At 37.7% G+C, this 27989-nt stretch overlaps 1 protein-coding gene across 5 annotated transcripts; it reads left to right on the top strand.

Moving 5' to 3' along the window:
- The first annotated feature begins 61 nt into the window (after positions 1 to 61).
- Positions 62 to 27785, top strand: EXOC3 (exocyst complex component 3). Of its 5 annotated transcripts, XM_075744629.1 has the most exons (14): positions 87 to 111; positions 2387 to 2834; positions 3037 to 3221; positions 6652 to 6871; positions 8897 to 9578; positions 14205 to 14322; positions 17069 to 17194; positions 18746 to 18846; positions 19329 to 19439; positions 20165 to 20315; positions 21681 to 21803; positions 24735 to 24896; positions 26303 to 26430; positions 26910 to 27785. In XM_075744629.1, the coding sequence occupies exons 3-14, from the start codon at positions 3078 to 3080 to the stop codon at positions 27079 to 27081; spliced, it is 2238 nt and encodes a 745-aa protein (XP_075600744.1). In that variant the 5' UTR covers positions 87 to 111; positions 2387 to 2834; positions 3037 to 3077; the 3' UTR covers positions 27082 to 27785. The 5 variants fall into 5 exon arrangements, with proteins under 5 accessions (XP_075600747.1, XP_075600744.1, XP_075600743.1 ...); XM_075744632.1 differs by lacking the exon at positions 2387 to 2834 and having other exon boundaries at positions 62 to 111; XM_075744628.1 differs by lacking the exon at positions 87 to 111 and having other exon boundaries at positions 2387 to 2487.
- The last annotated feature ends 204 nt before the right edge of the window (positions 27786 to 27989 follow it).

Here is a 27989-nt window from a genome sequence, read left to right as displayed (position 1 = left end):
GGGTGGTGTGTTCGTTCTGCGCCTGCGCGCGGAGGGGGGGGGTGGGTCGTGCGCCTGGCGCGTGCGCAGTGGCGTACTGTCAGTACCTTCCCGAGGGGCGGGCTGCAGCCGGTAAGTGGCAGCTGCGGCTCTTTCTGCCCCTGCCGCTGGCCCTGTGCCAGCGCCCCGGCCGGTGAGCGCCGCCGTGCCGGCTCCTGTCAGGCTGGTGCTGTCGGTGGCGGCCCGATTCTGGCACAACGGGAAGCGGACGGGGGGATGGGATGGGCTGGGCCGGGCCGGGCCAGGCCGATCCGATCCGGTGAGCCCCTCGGGATGGTGGGGCCGAACGGGGTACTGAGGGCTTCTCTGGCGCGGCCGCCGTCGGCGGGTCTCTGCTGAGGCCGAAGGAACTCGGCGTGGCGGGGCTGCAGCCTCGCCTGCGTGCTCGGGGGCAGGTCTCCGGCCTTTGCCCGGCAGGAACGGGCACCTGCATCGATGCAAATGCGAGTTGAGCCGCCTCAGTAAGGGAGCGCGGCCGGGAGGAGCCGGGCTGCGCGGGCGGAGCTGGGGCTGTCGGCCGGGGACTGCCGCAGCCTCCTCCAAGCTTTGAGAGGTTGTGCCCCACACCTGGGTGTCCCTGCGTGCCTCTAGCTCAGAAGCTCGTTTCTGGAGGAGCAGTGGCCTCCCGCTGCGAGCGTATCATCCCCGCAGGCTCGCTTCTCGGCTCCTGGCCGGAGCTTGAGTCTGGGGGAGGAGGTCGTGCTTGCAGCTGAAGCCTTTCCAAGAGCGCTCGGGACTTTCTTTTGTTCGCTTCTTCCAGTGCGTAGCTCTGAAGATGTTTGTGAGTTTGGCTAACAGCCTCTGTGTAAAGTTGGCATGGTTTCTTAAAGTTTGCTCTTCCTTTTGAATGGTTAGTAGTTGTGCAACAACCTCTCTACTTCAGCAATTTAGTGTGTAATCGGTTAGGAGATTACAGCATACTGATTACTAATTTTGTTTATGAGTTCTGCTTAGTGTGCCTCGGTAGTGGCTCTGTGACTTCATAACTCTGTCAAATGTATCCAGAATTGTTAATAAAGGCAGTAATTCAGCATAAAGCTCTCTACTGCAGATACCATTTCTGTAATAAATGCGTATTTTAAAATAACTAACTTTTAATTGTAGCTATAGTCCTGATAACTTGGAAATGGATTGAGCTCAACAAAAACTGAACATTCAGAAGTGTGAGTAGTAGGAATAGATTCTGCACCTTGAGATGTAGCATAGGAAATCAAACATCATTTGAAGTAAATAGGCCATTAGCAGAGAAGTGATGGATATGGTTGCACAGCTGAGGAAGTAAAGCAGGCCGTGAGTTTACACAATAGAAATAATTCTGAAATAAGTGCATGCTTATGCATGTAACTTTTGAAGATAGTAGAGGTACGGATCTTGAGATATTGGATGAAAGAACTTGAGATACAGACTTAGGGTCTTGCAGACTAGCTTCTAGGCAGTCCTTGCCTGTAATCTTTTTTAACCTTGTTAAGTTCTAAAATGACTAATTCTAATAATGCTGTACAAGATCTTGGTGGGGTAGAGTTAACTTTCTTCATAGCAGCAGGTATGGTGCTGTGTTTTGGATTGTGGCTAAACGTGTTGATAACACACCGGTGTTCTGACTGTTGACAAAGGGTGGTTGCACACTGTGAAGGCTTTCTCTTTTTCCTCCTCAGCCCTCCACTCCCCTTGAGTAGGTTGGGGGTGGGCAAGAGATTGGAAGGGAGCACAGCCAGGACAACTGACCCAAACTGGCCAGACAGATATTCCCCACCATATAATGTCATGCTCAGCAGTAAAAAATGGGATAGAGGAAGAAGAAAGCAGGGGAGGTGGCTTCCAGGGTGGCCATTGTTCAGAGACTGGCTGGGGCACTGGTTTGCCTGTTGACTGTCTTTCTCTTGACCCGTGGGTTTTCTCACTTTTGCCCTTCCACTTTGGTGCACCTGGTACAGTTCTTCATCAATTAATCTGTTGAGATTAAGTGATGCTTTGAAAGTGATACTTTCAAGGAATAATATGGAGATGAGAGAGAGTATAATCTGTAGTCGTGGCAGCAGAACCTAAAATGTTCTATTTGATTCCAAGAGTGAAGACAAGTGTTCCTTTCCATTTGGAAGGAATGAGGAACTCCAGGTGTGTTCTTTAGAGTTCTTCGACATTATGTTTTTGCATCTTTGTTGGCTGGGATCATCCCTGCCTTCTATTATTAGCAAATTAAGCTTGAGAGAACAGGTCTGGTTTGATGGCTGGCAAATTTTGTCTTTTCAGCATTTTAAATCTAATACTAGTTTGCATGCATGTCTTGACTTCACTAGATGTTCCACTGGAGACTTAGGTGAAATACTTGGTTAATTTTTCCTTGCAGACCCGCACCTCTGATGGACTGACGCTGTGGGAAGAACTGAAGACAAAGTGTAGGGAATAAAAAAAATCATCCATCAGAAGTGTAAATGGAAGTCATTTTTAGTTAAGTCTCTGGATTTGAAGCTTCCACAGCTATGTTTCTCAACACTTTTGGTACCAAATTTGAGCTGTTGCAGGGGTACTATGGTTCTTCCAGCTCTATCAGGTTCTAGTTCAGGAAGAGTTAGGATTTTTGCTTGGACTTGCCACAAGATTTCTTTGTGCTTATCTCATTCCCCTTTTAATAGGCAAACCTTCTCTAGGGTAAGATAGAGTTTGGGGTTTTTTTGTGTTTGGTTTTTTTTTTAATTAAGATTTACTGTTCTTTTGTTGTTGTTTGTTCTCTTTTTGGATACAAACTTACAGAGAGCAAGATAAATGAAAAAAACAGTAACCAGAGAACATTTCAGGTAAACTAATGAAACAGGGTTCAGTGACTTCAGCTGTGATTCTTTTGGAATTCAATTACTTCTGTTTGTAATGCTTTCTAATTAGGCTTCTGTCAAGTTGCAGTTTTTATAGCCAAAGTTAGTTCTCAAATTGTTGACTTTGAAATGACACATAGCCATCAAATGAAAATTTATTTTCTAAAAATGTCATATTTCTTTTCAGTACTTTTAAATTATGAGGGCATTTTGAGGTCCTCATCAACAATGGAGGAAACAGATAGGGAAGCAGTTGCAACAGCTGTTCAGAGAGTAGCGGGAATGCTTCAGCGTCCTGATCAGCTGGATAAAGTGGAGCAGTATCGCAGGAGGGAAGCTCGTAAGAAGGCTTCGGTAGAAGCTCGACTCAAGGTACAAAGTTTAATAAACCTGAATGTCCATGGCACAGCATGAATGTACTTTCTTTTTTTTTCCTTCTGTTTTTTCCTTCTACATTTTGATCCAGATAGTTTTAAACCATGGACTTTCATTTTTGCTCTGTGTCCAAAACAGAAACTTTGCATCCTGAAGGTAACATAAACTAATGCTGTAATCTTACTGAAATTTTATTCAAGCATTTCAAGTGGTCTTATGTCCTGTAAGTTCTGCAGTTTATATGTGGACAGCTACCCTCATGCTGTATAGCCTATCAGCCAACAAACCTTTGTCTTAATGTTTGAATACTGAACTTGTAACAGAAAATTGATGATTGCATTTGAAAAAATCAGTCGGTTTAGTCTCTGACTTTTACGTGGGTTTATGGAACATAGCTAAAATCTATCACATTCTTGTCTCTTGTGGAAGTGTACTCTATAATTGTCCCCCTCCTTCACATGTGTACATGTAAGTGCACACATGCACACCCACGCACACAGACTTATGGTCATCCTATGTTTAGTGTCTATATGCTACTGAGTTCTGTGGCTTTTTTTCCTTCAGTGGTGCTCACTACCCAACAGTCATCTTAGACTACTATATTAAGTAATTGGAGTAGAGCCTTAGAACAGTGTTTTGGGAAATATTTTTGAGTTTACCAGATAAAAATAGCTTGTATACACTGTATCTACTCTTATGTTTCAGAATAAGTTAGTTTTTATGTTACAGCTGTTTGATGGCTCCATCTTTGTGGGAGTCAGTGTGAAGTAAAAGACAACTTGTCTTCTTTCATAGTGGAAAAAAATCTGTTAGCAAATTAGATGTTAATTTTTGGCTGTAGCATAGAAACAGAAATATTCCTGTTGACTCGGACTGGGTTTTTCAGATTTAAGGCAGGAAGAATATAGTGGAGTCTATTAAGAATGGATCAACTGTTTAGTTACTGTGATCTATTTATAATACATGAGCATAGTCATTTGCCTACTCACTGCTTCTACAGACAGTGATGACTAAACTCTGTAAGTTTTTTGTAAATGCCTAAATCCACTTTATGGCTAGGAAGTTTCCTTGGCCACCTAAGGAAAACGGCTTAACTTCAGTCATCTATAGATGGTCAGAAATACCTGTTAGAAATACTAGTGAAGCAGTATTTTTAAGGGTTGGTATGTAGCGGAACTCTGAAATGATGGGTGGATAAGCTCGAGCTAGTACTGTAGGCTGGCACTTCTGGCTCTGCAGTCCAAAATGTAGGTGAAGAGCTGCTTGGACTCTATTCCAGAGCCTGAAAAGTTATCAGCATTGACAACTGTCTTTGCTTGTGCGCTTATTCAGTCAATGGGAGAACTTAGGGTTTGATTTTCTCTCACCCTGAAGAAATACTGTATACATATCCTAGGAGAGTTCCTAGGTCATGGATTTTCCTGAGTATAAACATGCTTGAGTCCTCTACCTTTTGATTCTTAGCTCCTGTGCAATCATGAATTTGAACCAAGCCGCTGGGGAGACCAGGCAGCCAGGACCCTGGTTCCATGACTTAATGTTGAGGGCTGTCACTTGAAAAGAGATAAAAATTAAGTTTTGAGCCCTGTTCCTAGGATGGCTTGGGCCTGTTTTTCATTTTTGTAATACAGTGATGGTGAGTCTCATCTAAGATGAATATGCATTCTAAGAAGCAAAATCCACAAGGCTAGGACATGCCTTGCTCCCTGCCCCCCCCACCTCTGCCCGGCCCCAACTGACTATTAGAAGACAAACCGAACATGGGTGGGTGCCTGGTTTTAGAATTTTCCTTGGCCATTTTTGTCGGTGGCCAAGATCAGTGATTGTTTCTGTTTAACATAGTCAAGTTTCTGCCAAAGTTATAAGTAGTAAAAAAATTGAATACATAATACTTAGAAGATCTGCCTCAGAGGAAATTGAAATAGCATATCAAAAGTATTGAACATTTAATGATCATGTGATTTTTTTTAAATTTTTTTTTTAACTTTATGGTCAGCTTCAGAAGATTGTGTTTGAGTATCATATTGAATGTTTGAGTATCTTAATTATCTCTGTATCTGTAGGGAAAAATGTGTTAATGTGGCAGTTCTGTATATAGATATTGTATAAAAATGCCTTACCACTGTTTAATTGTACTGAGTCTGACAGGAAAATACATTTTTATCAATAAAATCAGCATGTCATAATGTGACAGTACATAAATAGCAGTAGTTTAAGAATCACTGCATTTTTTCTGGGACTTTCCCAGTACATTTAAAACACAATAAATGTTCATAGTTACCAGGATTTCCTCTTTGGCTTCTAGTATTAGACAGAAAGTTCCGTGACTGCATAAGCTTTTTGGCCTTAAAAGTATGGGAAAAAAAATGTATTTTGAGCTTAGCAAAACAATTAGTGCCTCATTTCTTTACTGGTTACTTCAAGTCTTTGAGGTATGCAACAGAGTTTTCACTGATGTCTTACTTTTGGCTTATCTTCTGAACTGTGTTATTTCCAGTTTCTTTTTCCACACACCTGATTTCATCTTAGTCACGTCTTTTTGAAAATACATATATAAAAACCATGCTGTGGATGTGATCTGATTTCTTTCACTCAGATATGCACTATAATGCATTTTCTGTAAGGTGTCTGGACTGTGAAATCATATTCAGGACTAAGCCTGTTTGAAGAGTCATCATTTCAAGTGTCACCTGTCACAAGAGACATCTATTTCAATAACCTCTCTTTACACCAAAATAATCTAGTAGTTGGATTGTTGGTCTTATTGTTGATGTTTCATAGTGTTGAAATTTTATTCAGTTTGGGGTTTTTGTTGTTTTTTTTGTTTTGACTGAATTCCTTTTGAAATTTTTTTTGCTTTCAGGCAGGACAGGCCAAAGGGTTTGGTTTTGGTTTGGTTTTGTTTGATGTTTTTTGTTGTTTTGGGGGGGGGTTAGAACATTTCAGAATTAAATTTTTTAAGAACACTTTCAGTTGCCAGTCAAACATTATAATTGCTTTGGTAAAATGTTTTGTGAATCTGTACATACCAAGCATTCTGTTGAAACATCCAGATCATTTTTTTCTGATATCCCCCTTTGAAATTAATTTATGAAGGAAAGAAGGAAACACAAAGAAATCTCATTCTGCCATCCCATGATCCCAGTTTAGTATAGGTTTATAAAAATGATGATCTATCTGCCTGAGCTCCTATGTTAGCTTTGTGGGTGAATCAGTTGTATCTAGGTCCTTTATAACTGGATACAACTTCAGAACAAACAAAAAAAATATGTGTCTACACACAGAGTAAGCTATAATATTACCTTTTCAGGTTTTTTTCCTCTGAAAATGTTGGATAATGAAATGAAAATTAATGCTTGAGAAGTGTTGAAAATACAGAATTTATAATTATTAGTATGGGTTCTTAGTCTTTTTGTTTGTATTTAAGGCAGCAATCCAGTCACAGTTAGATGGAGTACGAACAGGTTTAAGTCAACTGCACAATGCACTGAATGACGTAAAGGACATTCAGCAGTCTTTGATAGATGTCAATAAGGACTGGAGACAGAGCATCAACACCATCGAAAACCTCAAGGATGTTAAGGATGCTGTAGTGCAACATAGCCAACTGGCAGCTGCTGTAGAAAATCTCAAGAACATCTTTTCAGGTAATCTAATGTTCTTTATGTAACCCATACATACTGAAAGCACTTTAAAATGCTACTAACAGCTGTAAGGTTATCAAATAATGTGGAGAACTTTAAGCATCACTGGGAACGAAGAAATAAGGAAGAGTCACGTACACATCACGTTCAGGGAAGTAGCTGGTAACCATTTGATGTATATTGAGTCTAAATTATGCTGCAAGAACTTCTAGTCTGGCCTGTCTCATCATCAAACACAAGTCACAAAAGCTTCTTGCTAGCAATCAGTAGCAGGAATAACATGTTTAGTGTAAAAAAAAAAAATGAAATGTGCAAGTGGCATGTACAGAAAGAAAATTCTGAAAGATCTGGAATGTTGCCAATAAGTTGGGCACCTACAGCAAGCCTGTTGGGTAAAAATAGTCCCAAATGTTTTTAGGAAGCAAAACCTTTTTGCAAACAAAGGCAAAATATGAAACAGCAAGATCTCAAGTCACAGATTCCCTGGCAATCTTTCTCACACAACAGTTAGGAGCCTCAAGGATTTCCATTAGTGTTATAAGTATAAACTACCTGAAGTTCAGTTTCAACTGTGCACAGTCCCTGCTTCAGAAGCAGGCAGCACAATCACAGACACCAACTCATGCATGAAGGCATTATACATGGGAGACATTTCTTCCTTGCACAACTGCGAAGGTTTGCAAAATTAAGTAAGATTAATGTCATATAATGAATACTGTAAAGATAAAGAAAATGGGATTACCTCTGTCCTTTTATGCAGCCTTTTTGATGCACATTCCATCTTGAATCAGGGTGAATTCCTTGCCAGAACTTTTCTGCTTATAAGTAATTTTAAGAATTTTACCCCTGTAATGGGAGCTAAAGCTATGATACCCCTGTGGTTTTATTTAAATAGTCTTTTCTTTCCTCTTTTCTCCTGATAGTAATTCACAAAATGTGCATATAAAGAAAAATTGTTTCCCAGTCATACCAGGTTGATTTGTTTAACCTCTGTAAGAGTGTATCTAACTGCTACAGTACCAAAATGGGCTACGGTGTGCAACTTAAAGAAATGTAGTTGTATTTACATGCAATGTCTAGCAATAAAAAACAAAGGACAACAAAATTCTGTATGTTGCAATGCTGAGTTATTTTGGGGGTGTTGTTTTCTCTTACACTGATGAATGCAATTGAGACAATAAGCCTTTTCTTTTCTGGCATTCTGAGAGGTTTTTAGTGTGAAGCATCTCCTCCTGGGATTGTTAAACAGTATAGTTGATAAACAGCATAGTTGATGATAACTTCACTCCAAGCAAAACAAATGTTCTATAAACCCAAGTAGTTTTCATCATGATTAATGATTGTGTATAATTGTCTTTTCAAGCCTTTTTTGGGGCTGCCAGTTTTGTCACTAGCTGCATTTCTTGCAGTGACAATTTTTCTGCTGAGAATTTTCAGTTCTTTTCCCCACAGGATCCTAATCCTCTTCTATAGTATTCCTCAAATACTGAAAAATAATAAAGAAAAAAAAATCTTCTAAATAGCTTAGCAGCATAGGTAACTATCCCTGTTCTTCCTTTGTGCCTTAGGCAGGCAAAAACCGTTCCTTCAAGGAGGTAAAATTCAGTATTTGTTGGGTATATGCAGCCTCAGGTTCAACAGGTAAGTGACTTAGGCAAGTTAAAAGCCTTTTGTATTAGATACAAGAAAGCTAGTACTGCAATTTGGTTCATAGTAGACTTTCATGGATTTTTTTTTTGTTAAGGAGGGGAGAGGGAGAGAAAGGAAATTATATTCTGTTGGCACTATGATCTTTGTTTAGCCACTGATCAAAATGGAGCATTATAGTTAATAATGTATAAAGACATATAGCACTTACTAACAATTTTTCAATACTTCAAAATAATTTCCTTTAAATTATTTCAAACGAATTGCTACAGCTGTTCTCCAGCTTGTTTCCTAGTGCTTTTATTGTCTTGTATTTATTCTTTGTATTTGGATTGCATTGTTTTACTCTTTGTTTTTTCTTCTTCTTTGCCTGCCTTTCAGTTCCAGAGATAGTCAGAGAGACCCAAGATCTGATTGAGCGAGGGGAACTTCTGCAAGCTCATCGCAAACTGATGGATTTAGAGTGTTCTCGTGATAACCTGATGTATGAGCAGTATCGCATGGACAGCAAAAACACACATGACATGAACCTCATCCATGCATACTTTGGGGATATGCAGAAACTTTCTGAGGAGCTGGCAAAGCAACTTTGGATGGTGGTTCAAAGATCTCTTGTTACAGTCCGTCGAGATCCAACCTTGCTTGTTTCTGTTGTTAGGATAATTGAGAGGGAGGAGAAAATTGACAGGCGCATGTTAGACCGGAAAAAACAAACTGGGTTCATACCTCCTGGCAGACCAAAGAAGTGGAAAGAAAAAATGTTCAATATTTTGGAAAGAACTGTGAGCATACGAATTGAAGGCACTCAAGCAGATACTAGAGAATCTGACAAAATGTGGCTTGTGCGCCATCTAGAAATCATACGTAAATACGTCCTTGATGACCTGCTTGTGGCTAAGACCCTGCTGGATCAATGTTTTCCTCCACACTATGACATTTTCAACAAATTGCTTAACATGTACCATCAGGCTTTGTCTACCCGCATGCAAGAGCTTGCTGCAGAGGATCTGGAAGCAAATGAGATTGTTAGCCTTCTAACTTGGGTTTTAAATACATACAAAAGGTAAGGTCCCCTTATATCTCTTCTGTTAGCAGTAGCTGAGAGTAAGCATGCAAAACACAGTATATGTGCTAATATTTGCATGTCTGTTTACATATAAGAAGATAAAAGAGAAATAATAGTAAAGAATTTGCTGGTTTGGTATTTGTTATGCATTTTGCTTTCTGGAAATTGTTCCTTAAAACTTGTTTGCATTTTCTAATGTGTGATTTTTTTGAGTTGCTTTGTAAGCTTAAAGTTTTAATGCAGTTAAAGACCTGCTTGTAGCTACAGTCAGATTGTATTTGTGTGTCAGTTTGGTGAAGTATTGGGAAGAGCAGAAGAGACTGAGTCATGTGTGTGAAACAAAATGTTTGTTGGCCACAGCCCCAGAAGATTTGTATGGTTATTAACTTTCTATTGTTCTTTTTTACAGGGGTTGGGATTGTTTCAGTGTTGCTTCATTACTGTTAAATGGAAAGAATGTAGGAACTTCCTTCAGGTTTTCTCTCAGAACTGTGTGGTCATTTGTTTGTTTAGAAGAATTTCTGCTTACAGATTGTCTCCTGTGATACTCTTAAACTCTTTTGAGTTGTGTGATTTGTTGGGATAACTTAAGCATTGTGGGTTTTGTTTGGTTTGTTGTTGGTTTTTTTTTTTCATCCTCCAGGTAGAAACAGCTCAAATGGCAACTGTTTATTTTTTGCTGGCGTGTAGTTACTAGGGCAACTGATTTGTTTGGGGAAAAGTAATGCTAGCCTTTCTGTGGTTTGTGACTAATCCTGTTCTCAGTAGCTGGCATTGACTCAGTCTCTGTACACTTTGTCATCTTCAATTGTTCGATTTCACTAATTCAACAAATTGGACGCTTGATAGATTTAGAGTATAATACCATAAAGCAAATAGGTAGGAGATAATACTGTTCTGTAGAATTTTTATAACCAGCTTTAAGATTCATTTTGTGTTTAGAACTGTGTGCTTTGCTCTCCACTGCAAAGTTCCTCTGCTTCCCTGCAAGGAACAATCAGGAGCACCCACTAATGCGTACTCTTACATGCCAGTGCAGGATATATGAGAGATGCAGCTACTTAATAAGGGTACAGCCACTGATAAGATAAAGGAGCTGAGTTCATTGGCCTTTTCTTCTTTGTTAATAGAAAGCCAGAGGACTAACTCCACAGTGAAGGAAAATCAGAAATATTTGAATCCCTCTACCTATAGGGGCATGGCCTTGGCAAAAATCCTGCTCGCCGGTTCTTCATTTATGTCCTGGGGCTGATGTTCCCGTAAGGCAATTCTTGGTCTTAAAATTGCCCTTCTGACCTTCCCCCAGAAAGTAAAGCAGATTGCTATTGAGTTAGATAATTCAGAGCTAAAGCTCTCTCAATCCATCTGTTCCTTCATAGGAAGGGCAAAGGGAGGGAGCAAAGCCAGCGTTGCATCTATTTGCAAAGCAAACAAATCAAAATGGGATCATTCCTGCCACAGCAAGTTATGTGGCTCGTTGCACCTGATGGCAGAATCTTGTAAAGGAAGTGAAATAGTGAGAACAGTAGATATGGTAGAAGATATCTGAGAATGTACTTCTCCCCTGTATATCCCTGTATCAAGTATGATTGAAATTAGAGGAAATATGTCAGGAAAAATAAATTAAGGCTTTGAGTTTCGCTCTTCTTTTAAAAACAAAAAAACCCCAAACCAAACCCCCCCCCCCCCCAAAAAAAAAACCTTGAAAGAGCAGTAGAATAATTGTATTCTTACAGATTACAATAAACTGTTATAATGAGGACAATAATTAGCTGTTGTGTACATTTGTAGTGGACAGTGGAAGAAGAAATCAGCTCAGGCTTCTGAGTGGGAAAAGTGTTCAAGTGGGATACTTGCAGAGCTTACCAAATCTCAATCACTGGACATCTCTTAACAATACAATAACCAATTCTCTGTAGGGATATGTTTATAATAAACTGTGAAGGAGGATGACCTGTAAGACATCATGAGAACTGCATGTCTGTGGTATTTCACCCTCTTTTCCCTGCATAAAAAAATAGGTTCTAAACTGTTCCATTCCTTGTTCACTTCTGTGGAATGTTTGTCTGCTGGAAGATAGGGTTGGTTTTTTCCTTTTTAATCTTTCTCTACTTTTATTAAATGTAATTGAATATTAGAGAGAACATATAAATTTGTACTTGTATTTACATATTACAGCTGCACTTCAAAACCAGTTGAGAAAATACTGACCAATTAAGAGAAGCATGAGATGTGTTTGATGAAATTGATTGAAAATTTTGATGAATTGATGAGAAAGCTATGCATAACTTGTGTTTCCATTTTTTGCAAGATAGGAATTTTAAAATAATCATGTTCTACTTTACCAGAGCATGTACTGGAAGCTATTTGTAGAACTGTATTCAGCTCATGGCTGAGAAATAAAGTGATGCTCCATGTGGAATAATAGCCTTTAATATTAGAGTTGGATGCAGTTTTACTGTGCTAGATATATTTTGCTTTCATATTTAAGTCAATGAGAGCTTTGGAAACATACTGCTATTACTAAACCTGTACTGGGTTGAGACCAGGACTCTAATCTGTGTTTTAGGGAAAATATAAGTCTTGTAAGATCCTAATGCACATATTCATAACATCATTTTGTCAGATACTGATCAAGTGTTGACAAAATTGCTAAGAGAGTTCAGCAACATTGCTACAGATAAGTGTCCACAATCTTCACTCAAAGGAATGGTGCTTTATATCTAGTTGGACGCTGTCTCTAGATCAAGTACCTGTTTTTTACCAGATAAAGCAGGATTGGTGGCAAGCCTGGCACAGGAGGCAGAATAGAAGTCTTTTTAAATGTTAGTTTCTAGCTAATACAATTCTGGTTCAAATTTCAACTTGATTAGAAACTTTCTATTGAAGGGAAATAACTCTTCTCTATGGTTAGAAGCCTTCTGACACTCCTAGGAGAGTTGTCTTATCGCTTCCTTTCCCCCAGATGCTTGAGTTGTGGCAGTCGGGAAAGAGATCTTGTCTATAGGAAGAAATTTTGTCTTTGGGAGCTAGAGGTAGGAGCCTGTGACTGTTGTTTTGGGCTTGGTTGAGAAGCATTGAGAAAGGTTTAGTGTCTCTGTGGCCTTCTGAAGTAGAGATAATGGTGGTATAACCAGGCTAGAAATATTTTCTAATGTTTGGCACAGTGCCACAAACAGCTTCTCATGTTTCCCCTGAATAACGCCTGAATAGCAGGTCCTGCTATTACGTGTATTCTTTATGTAAACAGCAACAGAATGGAATTCAGTTTTCTGAATAGCTTGGACCACTTAAAATGTCTTCAATCTCTTTTCCTACAGGCTCAGGAAGACACTATGAATGTGAAGTGTTCAGTTATAATAGTTTTTATGATTTCAAAGACAAGAATTTTGGTTTTTAAGTAGTTAGCTGTCGTATGGTTTGTTAGGGTTTTTTAGTGTTTTGAGATTTTTTTCATGATATGGAAGCACTACTGTGCTGACTGATTGCATGTACCCAGAGAACAACTTTAACTTGCAGTAATATAAAAAAAAAAACACTTTAGGAATTTTTTTTATTATTCACTATTTGTTTTTTATAGTGGCCACTGCAAATATACAATTTGTAGCTTCTTCCTGAAGAGCACACTAGAAATGGAATGTTAAACAGTTTATGTTATTATGATTGAATATATTTCCATCAACTGTTAATAAAGCACTCTGAATAGTGTGGTTTTGAGTTATTGATTTGTTTGAGCATGAAATATTAAGAGTTCTTGCTATGTTGCACTTTGGGATGGCTTTGGTTTTTTGCTGTAGTTACACAAGCAATTCATTATATAACCTTATAAATTATAGATGCAAAATATCTCTGTAAAGTATTAATTTTATATAATCTTTGTGAAAATATTTTTAGAGTTGCTCTATTTTCTTTCTAATCGTATGAAATCAAGAATTTTCCTTTGCAAGCAAGTATAGCTAATGGTGCTGTTATAATACAGGACCTGTGAAGTGCACTTTTGATTTGGCATGCAAGATGTCTCCTCCTCTTATATTAGATGTATTCTCTACCAATAGCAGGAAGCATTGGTAGATTTTCTTTTAATATATTCTAGCTTTGATGTGGATGTGATACAAGTAGCACACCAGAAGCTCTGTTGAGAAACTCTGAGCAGAGTATTTCATACTTTTCACAGATCTTTTCCATTCTGAAATTCAGAATGTGCAAGTTGTCCGTCATCACCTCTGAAATTTAAGACATAAAAGTAGCCCCTATTAAGAGCCCACAGGTTTAACCAGTTGGCTTTTATGCAGTCTTAAGCAATCACTAATTCTTGTACATAAGTTAGAAACACATGAAAGGGTTGAATATTTAAAATGTCTGTAACATTTTTTTTAATGTATGCTGGGCTATAGCTTTTACATCCTATTCTTTCTTTTATATAGTTTTATTTACATTCCTTGTAAATGCATTTATTGTTGCAGTTAAGAACTTTTTGAAATGTAGATATTGGAAAATTGCCCTTACAGTGGTCATACAAAAAAAAAGCTGCATAGTTTTCGTAGTTTTAAACTCTTTCATTCTTTACTAATGTGCAATGTCTGTCTGTTGTGTTTTGGTTTTTTTTTTTTTTTCTAAACTCAGTACAGAGATGATGGGAAATTCAGAACTGTCTCCTGAAGTGGATGTAAATTCTCTGAATCCTCTGATTTCACAAAATGTGGTAGACCAGCTTCTCAGCAAATATATGTCAACGCTTACTGTAAGTAATAATAATTCAAAGACACCCTCAGATTAATGTATAGCCACATTAGTGCCTCAGTGCAGTTCCTCCATCAGAGGAAACTATTGTGACAAATGGGAACTTGATACCATTACTTTTATAAATTTTCATATACTATGTGTAGGTTTATTTATAAAGGAATAATTATGCTTTACAGATTGTATTAATCATGTTTTACTCGAAAGGAGGGAATTCCAGTGTCACGTGTCTAAATTCATAGTGCCAGTATGTTAGGTATTACTGTACTTAAAAGCCACTGAATGCAGCTTGGTCCCTATAGTAACTACATCAACATTTGATACAGATTGGATCTTTTCAAGGTAATCAGGATGTTCACGTTTGCCAGTTCGATTCTTTTTTGTCTTTTTCCCTTCATGCCTGTCAGCTGCATGAGCATAATTTCCTTTTGTGGATGCCATTTCAAGTGCATCTTAAATATAAAGACACTGCTTCTTGGTTATCCTAAGAGTCACTGGAAATTGGTCAACTACATGGCAAAGGAATCAGTATGTGATTGTCAGGTTTTTAAATGTATTTTTCTTTAAAGATCCACTGTTGATTGCCTCAGAGACTGGGATAGTTGGAACTTCGGACTTGCTGTTCTTACATTGTTCAATCGAATTCCTACTCCTCCAGAGTTTAGGAGAGGAGGGAAACTTTTTGCTGCTTTGGATGTGTTAGAGACTAAAACATGTCCAGCAACAGCAACTACTTGGGCTTGATATTCATCAGAGTAATATGAACCAATCTTGTTATGTCTCAAGGAAGTTGCCAGTAGAGACTCTGCTTCACATTAGTTTTACTAAGACTTTTAAGCAGTTTATTGTTCTGCACTTACCTTTAGGACAAAAACCACATTGATTTGTTTTCTCAAGCTACTTTTGGTTTGACTCAGGAAATGCCTTTGAATTCATTTTGTCCCCTCTTAAGATGAAAAAATATACCTATGTTGGTTTTTCAGAAATGTTTTTCCCTACGTACTGAAAAATATTATTTCTATAACATTGTTGTGTCTATTTATTTTCTATAAATAAAATAAAGCAAAGCTGCTATTCTGTTAAACACAGAGTGATTTTCTTTCGCGAGTTTTGATTTTTGGCTGTATCTTCTTTTTAAGGCAGAAAATAATGAAACTGCCTATTTATGTCACAGGATTCAGCCTGGTTCAATTTTCTACCTATCCTCACCTGCACTTCCATGTTATTTCTTTTGATGTTTTGTTTAAAACTGTTTATAAACAAAATATAACTAGTTCTGTTTGGGTAAATTAAAGTATTTCCTAACTGCAACTAATTGCAACTAACAACAAATACTGATGTTTAAGTCAATAAAAATGTCTCATTTTCATGAGAAATAAAATGCTAATAGATTTTAAACGATTTTTAATAGATTTTTTTTCCAAGCACCTCAGCTTGAAAAACAGTTCTTGTAACTTATGATCTTAAAGTAAAAAATGTTGATGTCCCCTGGGTTGTTGGCTTAAAAGATTAATTCTTCTTTGCAAACCATATCTCATCAGAGCAGTTCCATGCTTATGAGGAACAAAGTACGTTGTTTCATGTAATTGGAGATGGTGCTTGTGTACTTAGCAGATACAGCACCTGACAGGCCATTCACTCGAGTCAAAAAGAGAAGAAAACTACAGGTCTGCGTTTGGTCAACAACCTTTCTTGTGCAGGAAGATTGTAGAGCTTTCAGTTTCTTCCTTTGTCCTATCTGCTGGTAGGAGCTTCGACCGAAAGATACTCACTTAATACATTAAAAAAACCAAAACAAAACCTACTTTAGACTGTTGCACTCTTTCTGTACATGCCTACTGCTTATGTTTAATTTTGCATGGTAGGGCACACTAGTATACCTGTTATACATTGGAAAGAAAAATAAACCTTTATATTACTAGGGGTTTTAACTAAATATGAACAAAATAGAAAAGAGGCAGAAACCTTCAACCCTTTGAAAACAAAATGATTTTAGATAGGCAGAAATCAAAGAATCCAATTGCATATTTAACAAACATGCTGGTCTTGACTACCTACTCTTGCAAATATGTCCATGGTATCTGTGTCATGCAAGTGATCAGAAAACTGGCTTAATCTAGCTCTAAAAACAGCTGTTCTTAATGTCTGTTTGCTGTATAATGTGCTTGATGGATGAGAGGAGATCCAACTATTTTATCTCCATCACTATTTTCTGCAGCACTTAAGTTCCAAGAAACACAACTCATTTAATCTAATCCTGAAGGTTTTGTCCCCCATGGTAACAAGCATCAATTTCCTAAAATGTACGTAAAAGGAACTACAAGCAGATATGTGCTAATTTTCCTACATTAAGTATTACCCTAATTTTTTCAGTTGTTGAAAAATTCCACTTGAAACCTAAAGTGTGAGGTTTAATAAATGCTTCCAAAATTAGTAAACGTGTTGATTCTAACAAACTGACTTGCTCTTTGTGTTTGGAGCACTCCTCTTCCAAAACATGCCTAAGTTTGACACAAACTACATCACTAGTTTACCAGTACTAATCTTTGTCTTTGTCGATGCAAATTTTAATTAGTTTATGTTACCTATATCCTGTAGGGATGATAAGAGTGGTCAATTATTTGTTATTATGTTACTCTTCATAATGGCAATGGCTGCTATTCCAAATATTGTAGTATGGGGTTTTTTGTTGTGTTAAATTAAAAAAATATATCTTTGGTTTTTCTTGGTTGCTTTATTTAATGTAGTCTAACATAATTGGCTGGCTACGAAAAGCTCTGGAGACAGATAAAAAAGACTGGATAAAAGAAACTGAACCAGAAGCGGATCAAGATGGGTACTATCAGACTACGCTCCCAGCTATTGTTTTTCAGGTATAAGAGAACTTGGTTATTCTAGAACATCTCCAGAAGCTGTACATGGATTTGGGAGAATGGAGGGATGGGGAGGGGGTGGAAACCAACCTGTTTGGAATGCCATTGTTTCAATGTCTATTGAAGTATAGGGGGTTTTTTTTCTGTAGAGTTGTTAGTTGGAGAGTTTGTTTCTTTTGAGGTTTTTATTTGCCTTTTTGGCTTTAACACTTGGAGACATAGTTCTTTTTAGGTGTAGATTAGAAACATATTTTTCCTAGCCTGTTTAGTTGATATTTGTATTGTACTTAGGTCTCTTCATGTAAATTTGTAACATAAGCCTACCAGATGAGATGTTTGTAAACTATTAGAATACTGTTTGTTAATATGGTGCTGAGGGAGTTATGCGCATATTTGTTCCTATAAATTATTCATTATACAAACACCTTAATACTGGAAAGAAAAGTTCTGCTGAAGATCAGAAATGTTGCTGTTTAAATACTACTTCAGTTAACATTAATGCCTGTCCAAATTATTAAATAACCTTAAAACAGAAAAGATAAGACTCTAAGATCTTAAAAAAAACCCAAAAAAAACAAAAAAAAAACCACCCAAAAAAACCACCCTCAACCTGCACCACCCTGTCAGTAGTAGAAATGGAAAGTTTTTAAAGTGATCTTTATCAATCAGAAAAATGTCAGCTTATGCTCATTTTCAAATTTTTCTGTACAAATAGTGTGTTAGGTACCTTCAATGAAAGATAGATGGTCTCTTCTTCCTGCATTTGTTTCCCACTTTGTTTTTTTCCTGTCTTATACCAGGATTTTTGCTACATGCTTTCACATTTGTATTAGTGCCAAGGTTGACTTCATCTAATCCTTTTCAGAAAGCGTGTGATGTCAAAGAAACTGGTGGCTGATCGGCTCTAGTGTCATGCTGTCAAAGGCTGCAGTGTTGAGAGTCATGTAACAGTGAAACTTTAAAAATCATTTCAGTATAAAAGCAGCTCATGTTTCCATCTGGCTTTGTACTTTTCCTTTCCAGTCCCCCCTCCTCTCAAACACAGTTCCCTGTAGGTCACCTAGATCTTGTGCCAAGTTGAGTTTCTAAAGTTTAGGGGTTCCTTCTACTTTACTAATGTGAACTTACTACTTCCATATATGGGGAAAGCAAAGGAAATTGAGTTAAAAGGTGGTTCATTACTAGCTGCAGGAGCTGACTGAAGAACTTTGATCCACTATAAAGCCAAATTCCTACTAAATTAGAAATACTAAATACTTTTTTGCTGAAGAAAGAATGCGACAGTATCAGGAGAAAACTGCAGCGTGCATTAATGGTTGTCAATAATTTATGAATTACACTTACGGAAGTAGTGATTTTTGGTTTAGTCAGCAGCAATTGTCTGGACTTGTTTAAAAAAAAAACCCAACCAACCCCCCCCCCAAAAAAAAACCCAAACAAAAAGCACATGTAAAGCTGGTGCTAGTGACAGCCTCAAACAAGATAGGAGTTCTGTCTTTGGTTTACCACTGATAAAGGCCTATCTTTATAACTAAACTATTTTTAACTTAGATGTTTGAGCAGAATCTTCAGGTGGCTGCTCAAATAAATGAAGATTTGAAAACAAAGGTACTCCTTCTATGTCTTCAACAAATGAATTCATTTCTAACCAGGTAATGCAATTTTTAAAGTATAAATGCTTTATCCTGCCTCAGCCTCTCTTTGTTTCTGCAATTCCAATGCTTGTTTTTCCTGTGGATGTTTCTTTATTGCTTTGTCTTTCTCCTGTCACATCCATGCCAACGAAGCTCTTCTTCCATTTCCTTTTCTTGCTTTCTTCATCCTTTCCCCAGTTTCACTGCAGAAGTTCTTCTGGCAGTTTCAGTTCCTCTTTGCAAACACCTCTAATTTTTTGAGTCAGTTCTACTTTCTTTTATATCTCAAAATTATATCACTTTCTGATAAGGAAGACAGAAAACACCTCCTTGGCTGCATTCTGCCCAGAACAGACAGACTAAACATCACATGAGCAACAAGCCCTTTATAAAATACTTCTAAATACCCAACAGGCCCTTATGGAGCATTTGGTCCGACAGGTGTACTTGAGTTATTACAGATTTCTGTCTGTTTAATGCCATTCCCTTATATGTTACAGGTACAAAGATGAAGCACAGTTGTATAAAGAAGAACATCTTAAAAATCGTCAGTATCCTCAATGCTATGTTCAATACATGATTGCAGTCATCAACAACTGTCAAACCTTTAAGTAAGTCTGCATGTTCTTGCAGTATTGTGAGAAAAATAAGTATTGATATTTCATTTGTAATATTGCATGTTTCCAGGACCTTCTTTTCTTTTGTATACAAAGAGGGTTTCAGCTAAGATAGTTTAGCTGACTAAACAAAGACAACAGGTTTAAATATATTACCATTTTAGGAGGTAGATAGTGTGATTGCTCTTGCCTTTGGTGAGCCAAGCCATTGCCCCTCACCAGCAAAAATCTACTTGTTGTTCAAAAAAACTCATTGCCAAAGAAAAATTTATCTTCAACTTTCAGAATTTCAAAAAGTCATTTCAGTTAGTTTGTCTGAGGAGTGCCATCTTCTCTTACATTTGATCTCTCACGGTTCACCTTCAAGCAGTGTGATCAAGGTAAACTCAGCTGGAGAAAAGTAAAGAGTAGAGCTTGCTCAATTAAGAATATCAAAACAGGAGAAAGAAATCCTCATTGCTCGTTTCAGTGTTCAACAATCCAACCCCATGTTCATCTACATCTGCTGCCATTCTCAAGTTTACAAATCAGCAGTACATTGTTACCAACAGACAAGTAGTCTGGGTTGGTCACTCTAAAATCATGCTGGAGAATAAATTAAGGCTTTCCCCTTCCAAAAATAAGACTAGTATGTCTCTTTCTGTGTATGCACTCCAAAAATTTATTAGCAATGCAAATGGGCATCACTGGGTGATGAAAAGCATTGTTCTTTGTCGCAGAGAATCTATAATCAGTCTGAAAAGAAAATACTTGAAAATTGAAATGGAAGACACGTTGTCAAGCAGTCATACGAGCATGGATGCGACTTTAGACATCATTGCCAAAGAAGGATGCTCTAGCCTGCTAGATGAAGTCTTCATGGATTTAGAGGTTACAACTTTCTTTACTCAAAAAACCCCAGAAGTATTATTTCATAAGGAAAAATAATTCAGGAATGAAGTAGTTATGAAGCCTTTTGATTGCTAAACATATTTTATATGTGGTGTGCTAGCAAAATGCCAGTAAATGCCAGTATTGTTCTTCACTGGTATAGTTTGCATGTAGGAGACTGAAAGTTTGTTTAATTAAATTTCATAGGATGACTTCAGGCAGGTGCTTTGTGCATAGTGAGTATTTTCTAGCAGGTTGTACTTAGTCTTATGTAGTTGTGTTTTAAGAATTATTTTGGAAACTTCTGCTGATATTGTTATTGTCTTTTTACAGGTGCAGTACACCTGTAATTAAGATAGTTAGTTGACTCTGAAGGTGGGCCCATTCTGACTGAAATTAGCATGTTTAAGAATTGTAGCTGCTTCTTGTATAGAATCCCTCAGGGAAAAAAAAAATATTTTTATAGCTAAAAAGAATGAAGAGTATGGGGAAGGGAGGCAGGGAAACTGGAGAAATGGAGGAGCTGAAGATGCTCTGGCACTTGTTAGATTTGTAATAATATTTTGAACTAATTTAAACACCTTGAATGATTCACAGTAAGAAAGATGTGGGAGAAGCGTTTGTTTTAAACTTGGAGCTCTTAGGCAAAACTTTTATTTCTCATTAACTATGCTCGTTGATGATGAGAAGACACTCCCATCTACTGCAGTGACCATTCTTTTGAAATTCATTAACCGCAAGCTTCATGTCACTATTATCATTTATAAAATACCATGCTCTGATACATGAAGAATTTTTCCTCTGGGAAGAACAAAGCAAGATGTGTGTGTAGACGTAGAGAGTACTGGAATTATGTATTGTGGAGTTCTGGGGAAGGAGTAAAGCATATAGGCGCAGGAAGTTTGTGGGGCCATCAAAGAGGAGCAACTGAATAGCCAGTAGCAGTTCAAGAAATCAAGCATGAAGTTGCATTATCACAACAGTTTAAAAGTGCCTCATATTTAAAATTGGAATCATCAGCTCCTAAGCCAATTTTGTCCTTGGACCTTAAATTTTTTATTTAGTACAGACATTTAAATTGAGAACATAATAAAGGATTTTAGAGAACTCATATGAAACAAATGCTCAGGTTAGTGCAGTAGGTTTACATGTACACCCAGTGTGTATGTCAGGGTAGCACCCTGTGGCAACTGTCATTCTGGCAACTGATTACATCATTTTTCTACACTAACTGCTTATTCCTTTTGAAGGAAAGTAGTTTAGAAATGTATGACACTTAAAATTGTCTCCTATTTTTTTGTAACTGCACTGATACGATGAAAGTGTCAAAAAATTATTCTGATCAATTGTTTGTTACCTTCTCAGCCACATCTCAATGAGCTGATGACAAAGAAGTGGTTGATGGGGTCTAATGCAGTGGGGACCATCTGTGTCACTGTAGAGGATTATTTCAATGACTTTGCAAAAATAAAAAAGCCTTATAAAAAGGTAGGTGCAAAATATTCTATGATGCTTTGCTAATGTACTCTGAATATCATGTTGGTTTGGCATTTCTGAACACTGAATGGAATTCAGAATTGGAATACAGAAATTGGAATTGATTCATCACTGGAAATGAAAAAATGTTCATAATCATATTGTAAAGTCTGAATCTAATATTTCTCTCTCATCTTCTTTGTTCACGGCCATATAATATTGTCAAAGACAGATCAGAATTGCGGGATTTAGTCCAGAAAATGTATTGGCATGTTACTAGATTGTATTCTTACCAGCTTTTACTTTTCTACCTCTCCTCAGAAGTTTGTAGTCAGATAAAATTAGCTCTTCTGAAACTAGTTTTGCTGGCCTGTAATTACCTTTTTTATAAATGCACACTCTGTAATTCCTATTTTTAATATGTGCAATGAGGCATAGTTAAATTGGTACCATAAGGTTTAACAAATTCATAACTCATGTTTAAAGTGCTGTTACAGCAGCACAATGTGCTAGGTTAGGTAATTTTTATTATTTTTTTTTCCCCCTCTGCAGTCTGTCGAAGGATGTCTGGATTTCTCTAATTCAATAAAGGATAAAAACAAGTACAATAATACTAAAGATTAAAGAATAATAAAGTCAGTTTTGTGTAGTTAAGATAGCATGTCTTAAATGATTTACAATGGCGTGTAGCGACAGGACAAGGAGTAATGGCCTTAAGTTATAGGAGGGTAGGTTTAGGTTAGATATAAGGAAGAAATCCGTACTGTGAGAGTGGTGAGGCACTGGAACAGGTTGCCCAGAGAAGCTGTGGCTGCCCCATCCCTGGAAGTGTTCAAGGCCAGGTTGGATGGGTCTTTGGGCAGTGTGGTCTAGTGGAGGGTGTCCCTGCCCATGGCAGGGAGGTTGTAACTGGATGGTCTTTAAGGTCGCTTCCAACCCAAACCATTCTATGATTCCCTAAGATTTAGGAAATATTTGAAGCTAGCAAGATCAGGATTTAGGTGATGTCTTTGAACAACCTCTTACTAAGTAGAAATGCTTAAAAGACACAGTCTCAAAATCATACACTTATTCTGTCTTACTTTAGCTCTTAAAGAAATAGAAGAGACTGATCAAAGTTTCTCTGATGACCTCTTAACCTTCAGTATTTGCAGATCCTGGAGGCCTTATGTATGTGAATTATACATTTTCAGTCCAGAAAAAGTACACAAAATAAGTTATGTTGGTCCCAGAATTAGTCTGTATTCATGGGACAGCTTTCTTTACCTCACAGTAACAAACCAGATCTGGAATAGTGCTTGGCATGAGTTTCTTTCAGTGTTAATACCAATCTCTGCAGCCACATATGTTTCATCATGTAGCATTTATTGCTGCCTTATGGGGAAGAAGATCACAAACACTTTTTTTTTTGCATTCATCATACCTACTATTCCACTGTCTCCTAGCGTGAAAAAAATCTCCCACACAAGACACTGTATGTTCTAGCACTGGATGGGACACACTTTTTGTTTCCCTTGTTTGGGGTGGGCTTTTTTTTCTGGTTTCAAAATATTCTTGGTTAACCCTGTTTTGAAAATCCAGTTTTTAAAAGCCGCGTGAACAGAGCACCTGAGTAAAGACTATAGCTCAACAGGTAGAACGCTATTTTGGAACAGGGGGGATCCAGATCTTACAGTCATTCTGCTTTGCTGTTTTCCTCACGTGCCCTCTCATTGAGTGGCTCTTCTTGAGTGGCTCTTCTTGAGTGTTCTCTTTCTCAGTGGTAGTAGAGGTGTTCTTCTTCACTTACTTCTCAGTGGAATGGAGTATACATGTCAGTCTCCCACACTCTATTCTGTGGAATTGATTTTCCTCTGTTTAATTGGCATCAATTCCACAAATGCAGAGAAGTCATCCCTGAAGAACCACTAAACTCTGGTATTTCTGCACAGTCTTGAGAGCAGGACTTCGAATCACATTTTCTGCCTCCTGGGTGAGGGTTGTGACTTCCAGGACTTTGCAATCTGTCATTTTCTCTTTTTTCTTGTTTGACTTTTTCCTTTCCTGAAATCTTTCTCCAGCATTTTGTCTGAAAGTGGAAGCATGTGTTGATTGAAACTAAAGCTTGATATATACTAATAAAATATGATAAAAAGTTTGTGATTACCTGTTATGCAAGCTTTTTCTTAATTGTAAGTAACTTTGCCACCATGCTTGGGGGAAAAAAAAACCCAACAAACAACAAAGACCTGAGGACTTGTGGGATTTAAGGACTCTTCCTATATTAGAGTTGAAAAAACATGCAAAGGTTTTAGATTTTTTTTTTTTGTTCTATTCTTTATTTCCAAACCTCAGCATTACTCTTGTACCAATACCAGATGCTTCACTTAGTCACCAGCAGCTATTTCCTATAAAAAAGACAAGTGCAGAACAGCAAAGCAGTCAAGGAAGATTTGAGAAAGGGATTGCTGCTGGCTCTCCAGGCTTCTTGCCAGACTTGGCCCAGAGCACAGATAACGTAGGCGAGGTTTGCAGTGCTTTATGCAAGGTACGGGAGTTCTCCAGCAGAAGCATCTGTGATGGCTGGTCATTCCTTGACCAGATGTAAAGAGTAAGGCTGCAAAGCCAAGCACAGGTCTGTTCTAAGGGTCATCCAAATTATTTCATGTTTGTTCTTCTATCTTTCTCCTCAGAAATAATTCAGACGTGTCATTAGAGATACCTTGGGTTTGTAGTTTCTGATAATTGGCACATCCTTTTCGTTAGGGAAGGACAGATTTTCGTTTTTGTTAGCATTACGAAAATCTAAAGCCACGCAAAATGTGTAGTATTAGCAAAACTGTGTACTGGTGATCAAGTGCAAATACACATTTCAAAGCCTAATAATTGTTCAAAGACTAAACATAATGGCTGCATTTGCAGGTATCACTGCCATAATCCACCACCTTTTTCTTCTCTTTTCAGACAATGACTGTTGAGGCCCATCGGAGAGTGGTTGTGGAATACATCAGAGCAATCATGTTAAAACGGATATCCTTCAAAAATGCAGAAGAGAGAAAAGAGGGTGCAGAAAGAATGATCAAAGAAGCAGAACAGTTCAGATTTCTGTTTAAGAAGCTTGCAGCTGTAAGCGTTTGCTTTGGGTAACACTCTTAACCTGGTAATTTAGAATAAACCACATGTGTTTACTGCTTGGGGAAAATGGGTAGAGTTAGGCCTCCATGTCTCTCACGTGTTGGGTGACTTGTGAAGATCAAAGAAGCCAGCTGAGGCACAGAGTGAGTTTCTGAAGGCATGCAGCCCTGCTGCTGACATTCCTGAGGACCGTTTTCTACTGTGTTGTGTTTATACAGCTCTCTGCAGCTCAATATTTGAGTGGCCTCACAGAGATAAGTACCCTGAATTTGTAGTAATAAGTGGAAAAAAAAAAAACCCAAACAAACAGTTGTTTGTTACCAAAACATAAAAATTGGCTTTGGTTTTCCTGGCTGGAAGAAAGGGCGATACTGTATTGAACAGATGCAGTTACTTATTGCCTAAGTAAATGCAGTGTATTCATTTAGAATCAATAAGAGGAGTATGTTGACTCCATTTAAAGTGCAGTAGAAATAGAAAAGACAGGCCAAAAAAAAGATATTTGAGAAACAATGTACAAGATGGGCCTAAAATTAATACTAAATCTTTTTTCAACTGCATAAAGAGCAGGAATCTGCCAGAAAGCTCCTAGGGCCAACAGATGACAAAATGCAAAATGAATGCAGATACTTTCTCTAAAGCCTGAAAAACTGGGGGGGGGGGGGGGGGGGGAGGAGGCAGCGTTCATCTCTGCTCACTGTGGAAGGTGTTGCAGCAACTCCTGTATCAGAGTCCTTCATTATGTGGGATTCTGTGGAAGATCTGTTTCAGATTAAGGCATTGATAGAAAAGGTTATGGAATAAATCATAGAATCGTTTTGGTTGGAAAAGACTTCTAAGATCATCAAGTCCAACCATTAAATGAAATGAACCAGATCAGCAGGACCAGATGACCTGGAACTAAGAGCACCAAAATAGTCCAGAGATGAAATAGATATTACAGTTCATCGGTTGTTGAAAGCTGCCTTGGTGGCCAAATGACTAGAAGGAAGCTAATGTAGGGCCAATTTTTAAGTAATGTTTCAGAAAAGATCTGGCTTTCACACCAGTTATTATTATATTAATGATACAATATTTGTGCTGGCAAATTAGCAAAAGTTAAAGACTAGAACACATCACCACGTGGATAAATACAACATGCTGTTTGTAAGACATGACTTTACTGATATTCTGAGGGTAGGTCTGTGGATGAAGAAAACAAGGAAAGAGGGAAGAGGCTTATGGTGACAACCCACAAATATTTGGTTTTCTTAATGTCTGAAAATTCAGCTGCTTGGGGAATTCAAGAGCATTGTGGGACAAAATACTAATTAAAGGATCGTTTACAGATATTGGGGGGGATGCTTTTGTTTTGTGATTTTTTTTATTTATTTTTTTTCTTACTTTTCATCCTGCAGGGCTCTGGAGAGGACACTGAAGGACTCTGTGACATCATTGAAGCCATTGCAGAGGTTATCAAGCTAACTGATCCTTCACTGCTCTATCTGGAAGTTTCAACTTTAGTCAGTAAATACCCAGATATCAGGTAATTCTCTTTGCCCTCAAAGTTGAAAGATAGATAGATACATAGCTACATAGATAACATCATAGTTTCTTTGTATTCTTGGGCAAATTTAAAAACAATGTATAAATGTGTTTATATTTTCCACATTTTAGAATGTAGCCATTTTCTTATGAAAAATAACGCTAAATACAAAATGTATGTGACCTGGACTTAGGAGGTACACGTACCTAAGCACTCAGTGGTACAGCAAATGAATAATGAAAATACCTCCATTCTGTGTTTTGGGAGGATAAAATATGTTTTAGAGCCCTAAGAACAGCCAAAATAGTACTTTATATTGAGCTGGAAAAGCCAGTTCTAAGGGACTAGAGATCTGATTAAGAATTAAAGTACCTGCTGCAACTGAGTGAAAGGCTTGCCAACTGAGTAATATTTTTGATGAAAATCTTACTTGTGCGAAGTTTCCTACTAATGCCAGTTTTACCATTTTCCTCTGGCAGGGATGATCATATTGCAGCTTTGCTGACAGTGAGAGGCGATGCCAGCAAAGATATGAAGCAGACTATCATTGAGACTTTGGATCAAGGTCCAAGCCAACCCAATCCAAACTATGTGCCAATTTTTAAAGAAATTACAGTTCCTACCCTGATTGTGCCAAAACTTCTTAAGTAACTGACAACTCTGTGTTTGTGTGTCATTACTGGTCTGGGATCAACGGGTTTGAAACATTTGAGGGCAAATTTGGCAATGCTATTTTGAGTAATGTTCAATATATGCTGATACTTGCTAGGCATGTTTCTTTCTAAAGACTTGGATGTGGGGAAATGTAGTAAGATTTCTGAAAGATGATGGATGTAAAGGTTATGTTTGAAGAATGAAGCTTCTAATGGCCAGGGGGCTTTTTACTGACCCATTTGTTACAGCCATTTTTGCTGTCAGCAAATACATTTTTTTCTCATGGAATATGTTTGCACGGTGCACTGCAATGCCGTATAAAGATATTTATACCAAAACCAACAGAGCTGTATTAGTGCTGGATATACTAACATACATCGCTTATAATACCTAAGCAGACTCCTTTAGAACTATCTTTATATGGCACTGCATTGAGCATATATTAACATCCTCAATCCACTTTCACATTATATTTTGTGTATGTACTTACTTTGGTGTAAAATAGTTTATTGCAGAAAACTTGATTATGAAATCAGTTTCCTGAGGGACTGAATGAAAATGCTACTGTGCAATTTGATTGTAGGGTGAATAAATAAAGACACATGAGGTACAATCTTTTTTTTTTTTTTTCACGGATTCACTAAAAACAGCCCATAAAGCACTATCCGTTCAATAAAATGTTAAAACATTGCTACCTTCAACTATGTATTTTTTGCATCCTTACAGATTTACAGTAGCTTTAAATCTTGTTTGTTTGAAGTGTGAATAAACTTTGGATTTAATAGTTTTCTGGAAATGCAAGATACTGGGGTTTTTTTGTTTTCACAGTATTTTCAGATTAAAGCTAAAAGCTAATTATCAGTATTTATCTGTTCTAATTATAAAATATTACTAGAAAATTGTGA

Source organism: Balearica regulorum, chromosome 2 (assembly GCF_011004875.1).
Source record: "Balearica regulorum gibbericeps isolate bBalReg1 chromosome 2, bBalReg1.pri, whole genome shotgun sequence".
Taxonomy (NCBI): domain Eukaryota; kingdom Metazoa; phylum Chordata; class Aves; order Gruiformes; family Gruidae; genus Balearica; species Balearica regulorum.
Note: the sequence above shows the minus strand (reverse complement) of the source record. Positions and strands in the feature narration are given on the sequence as shown.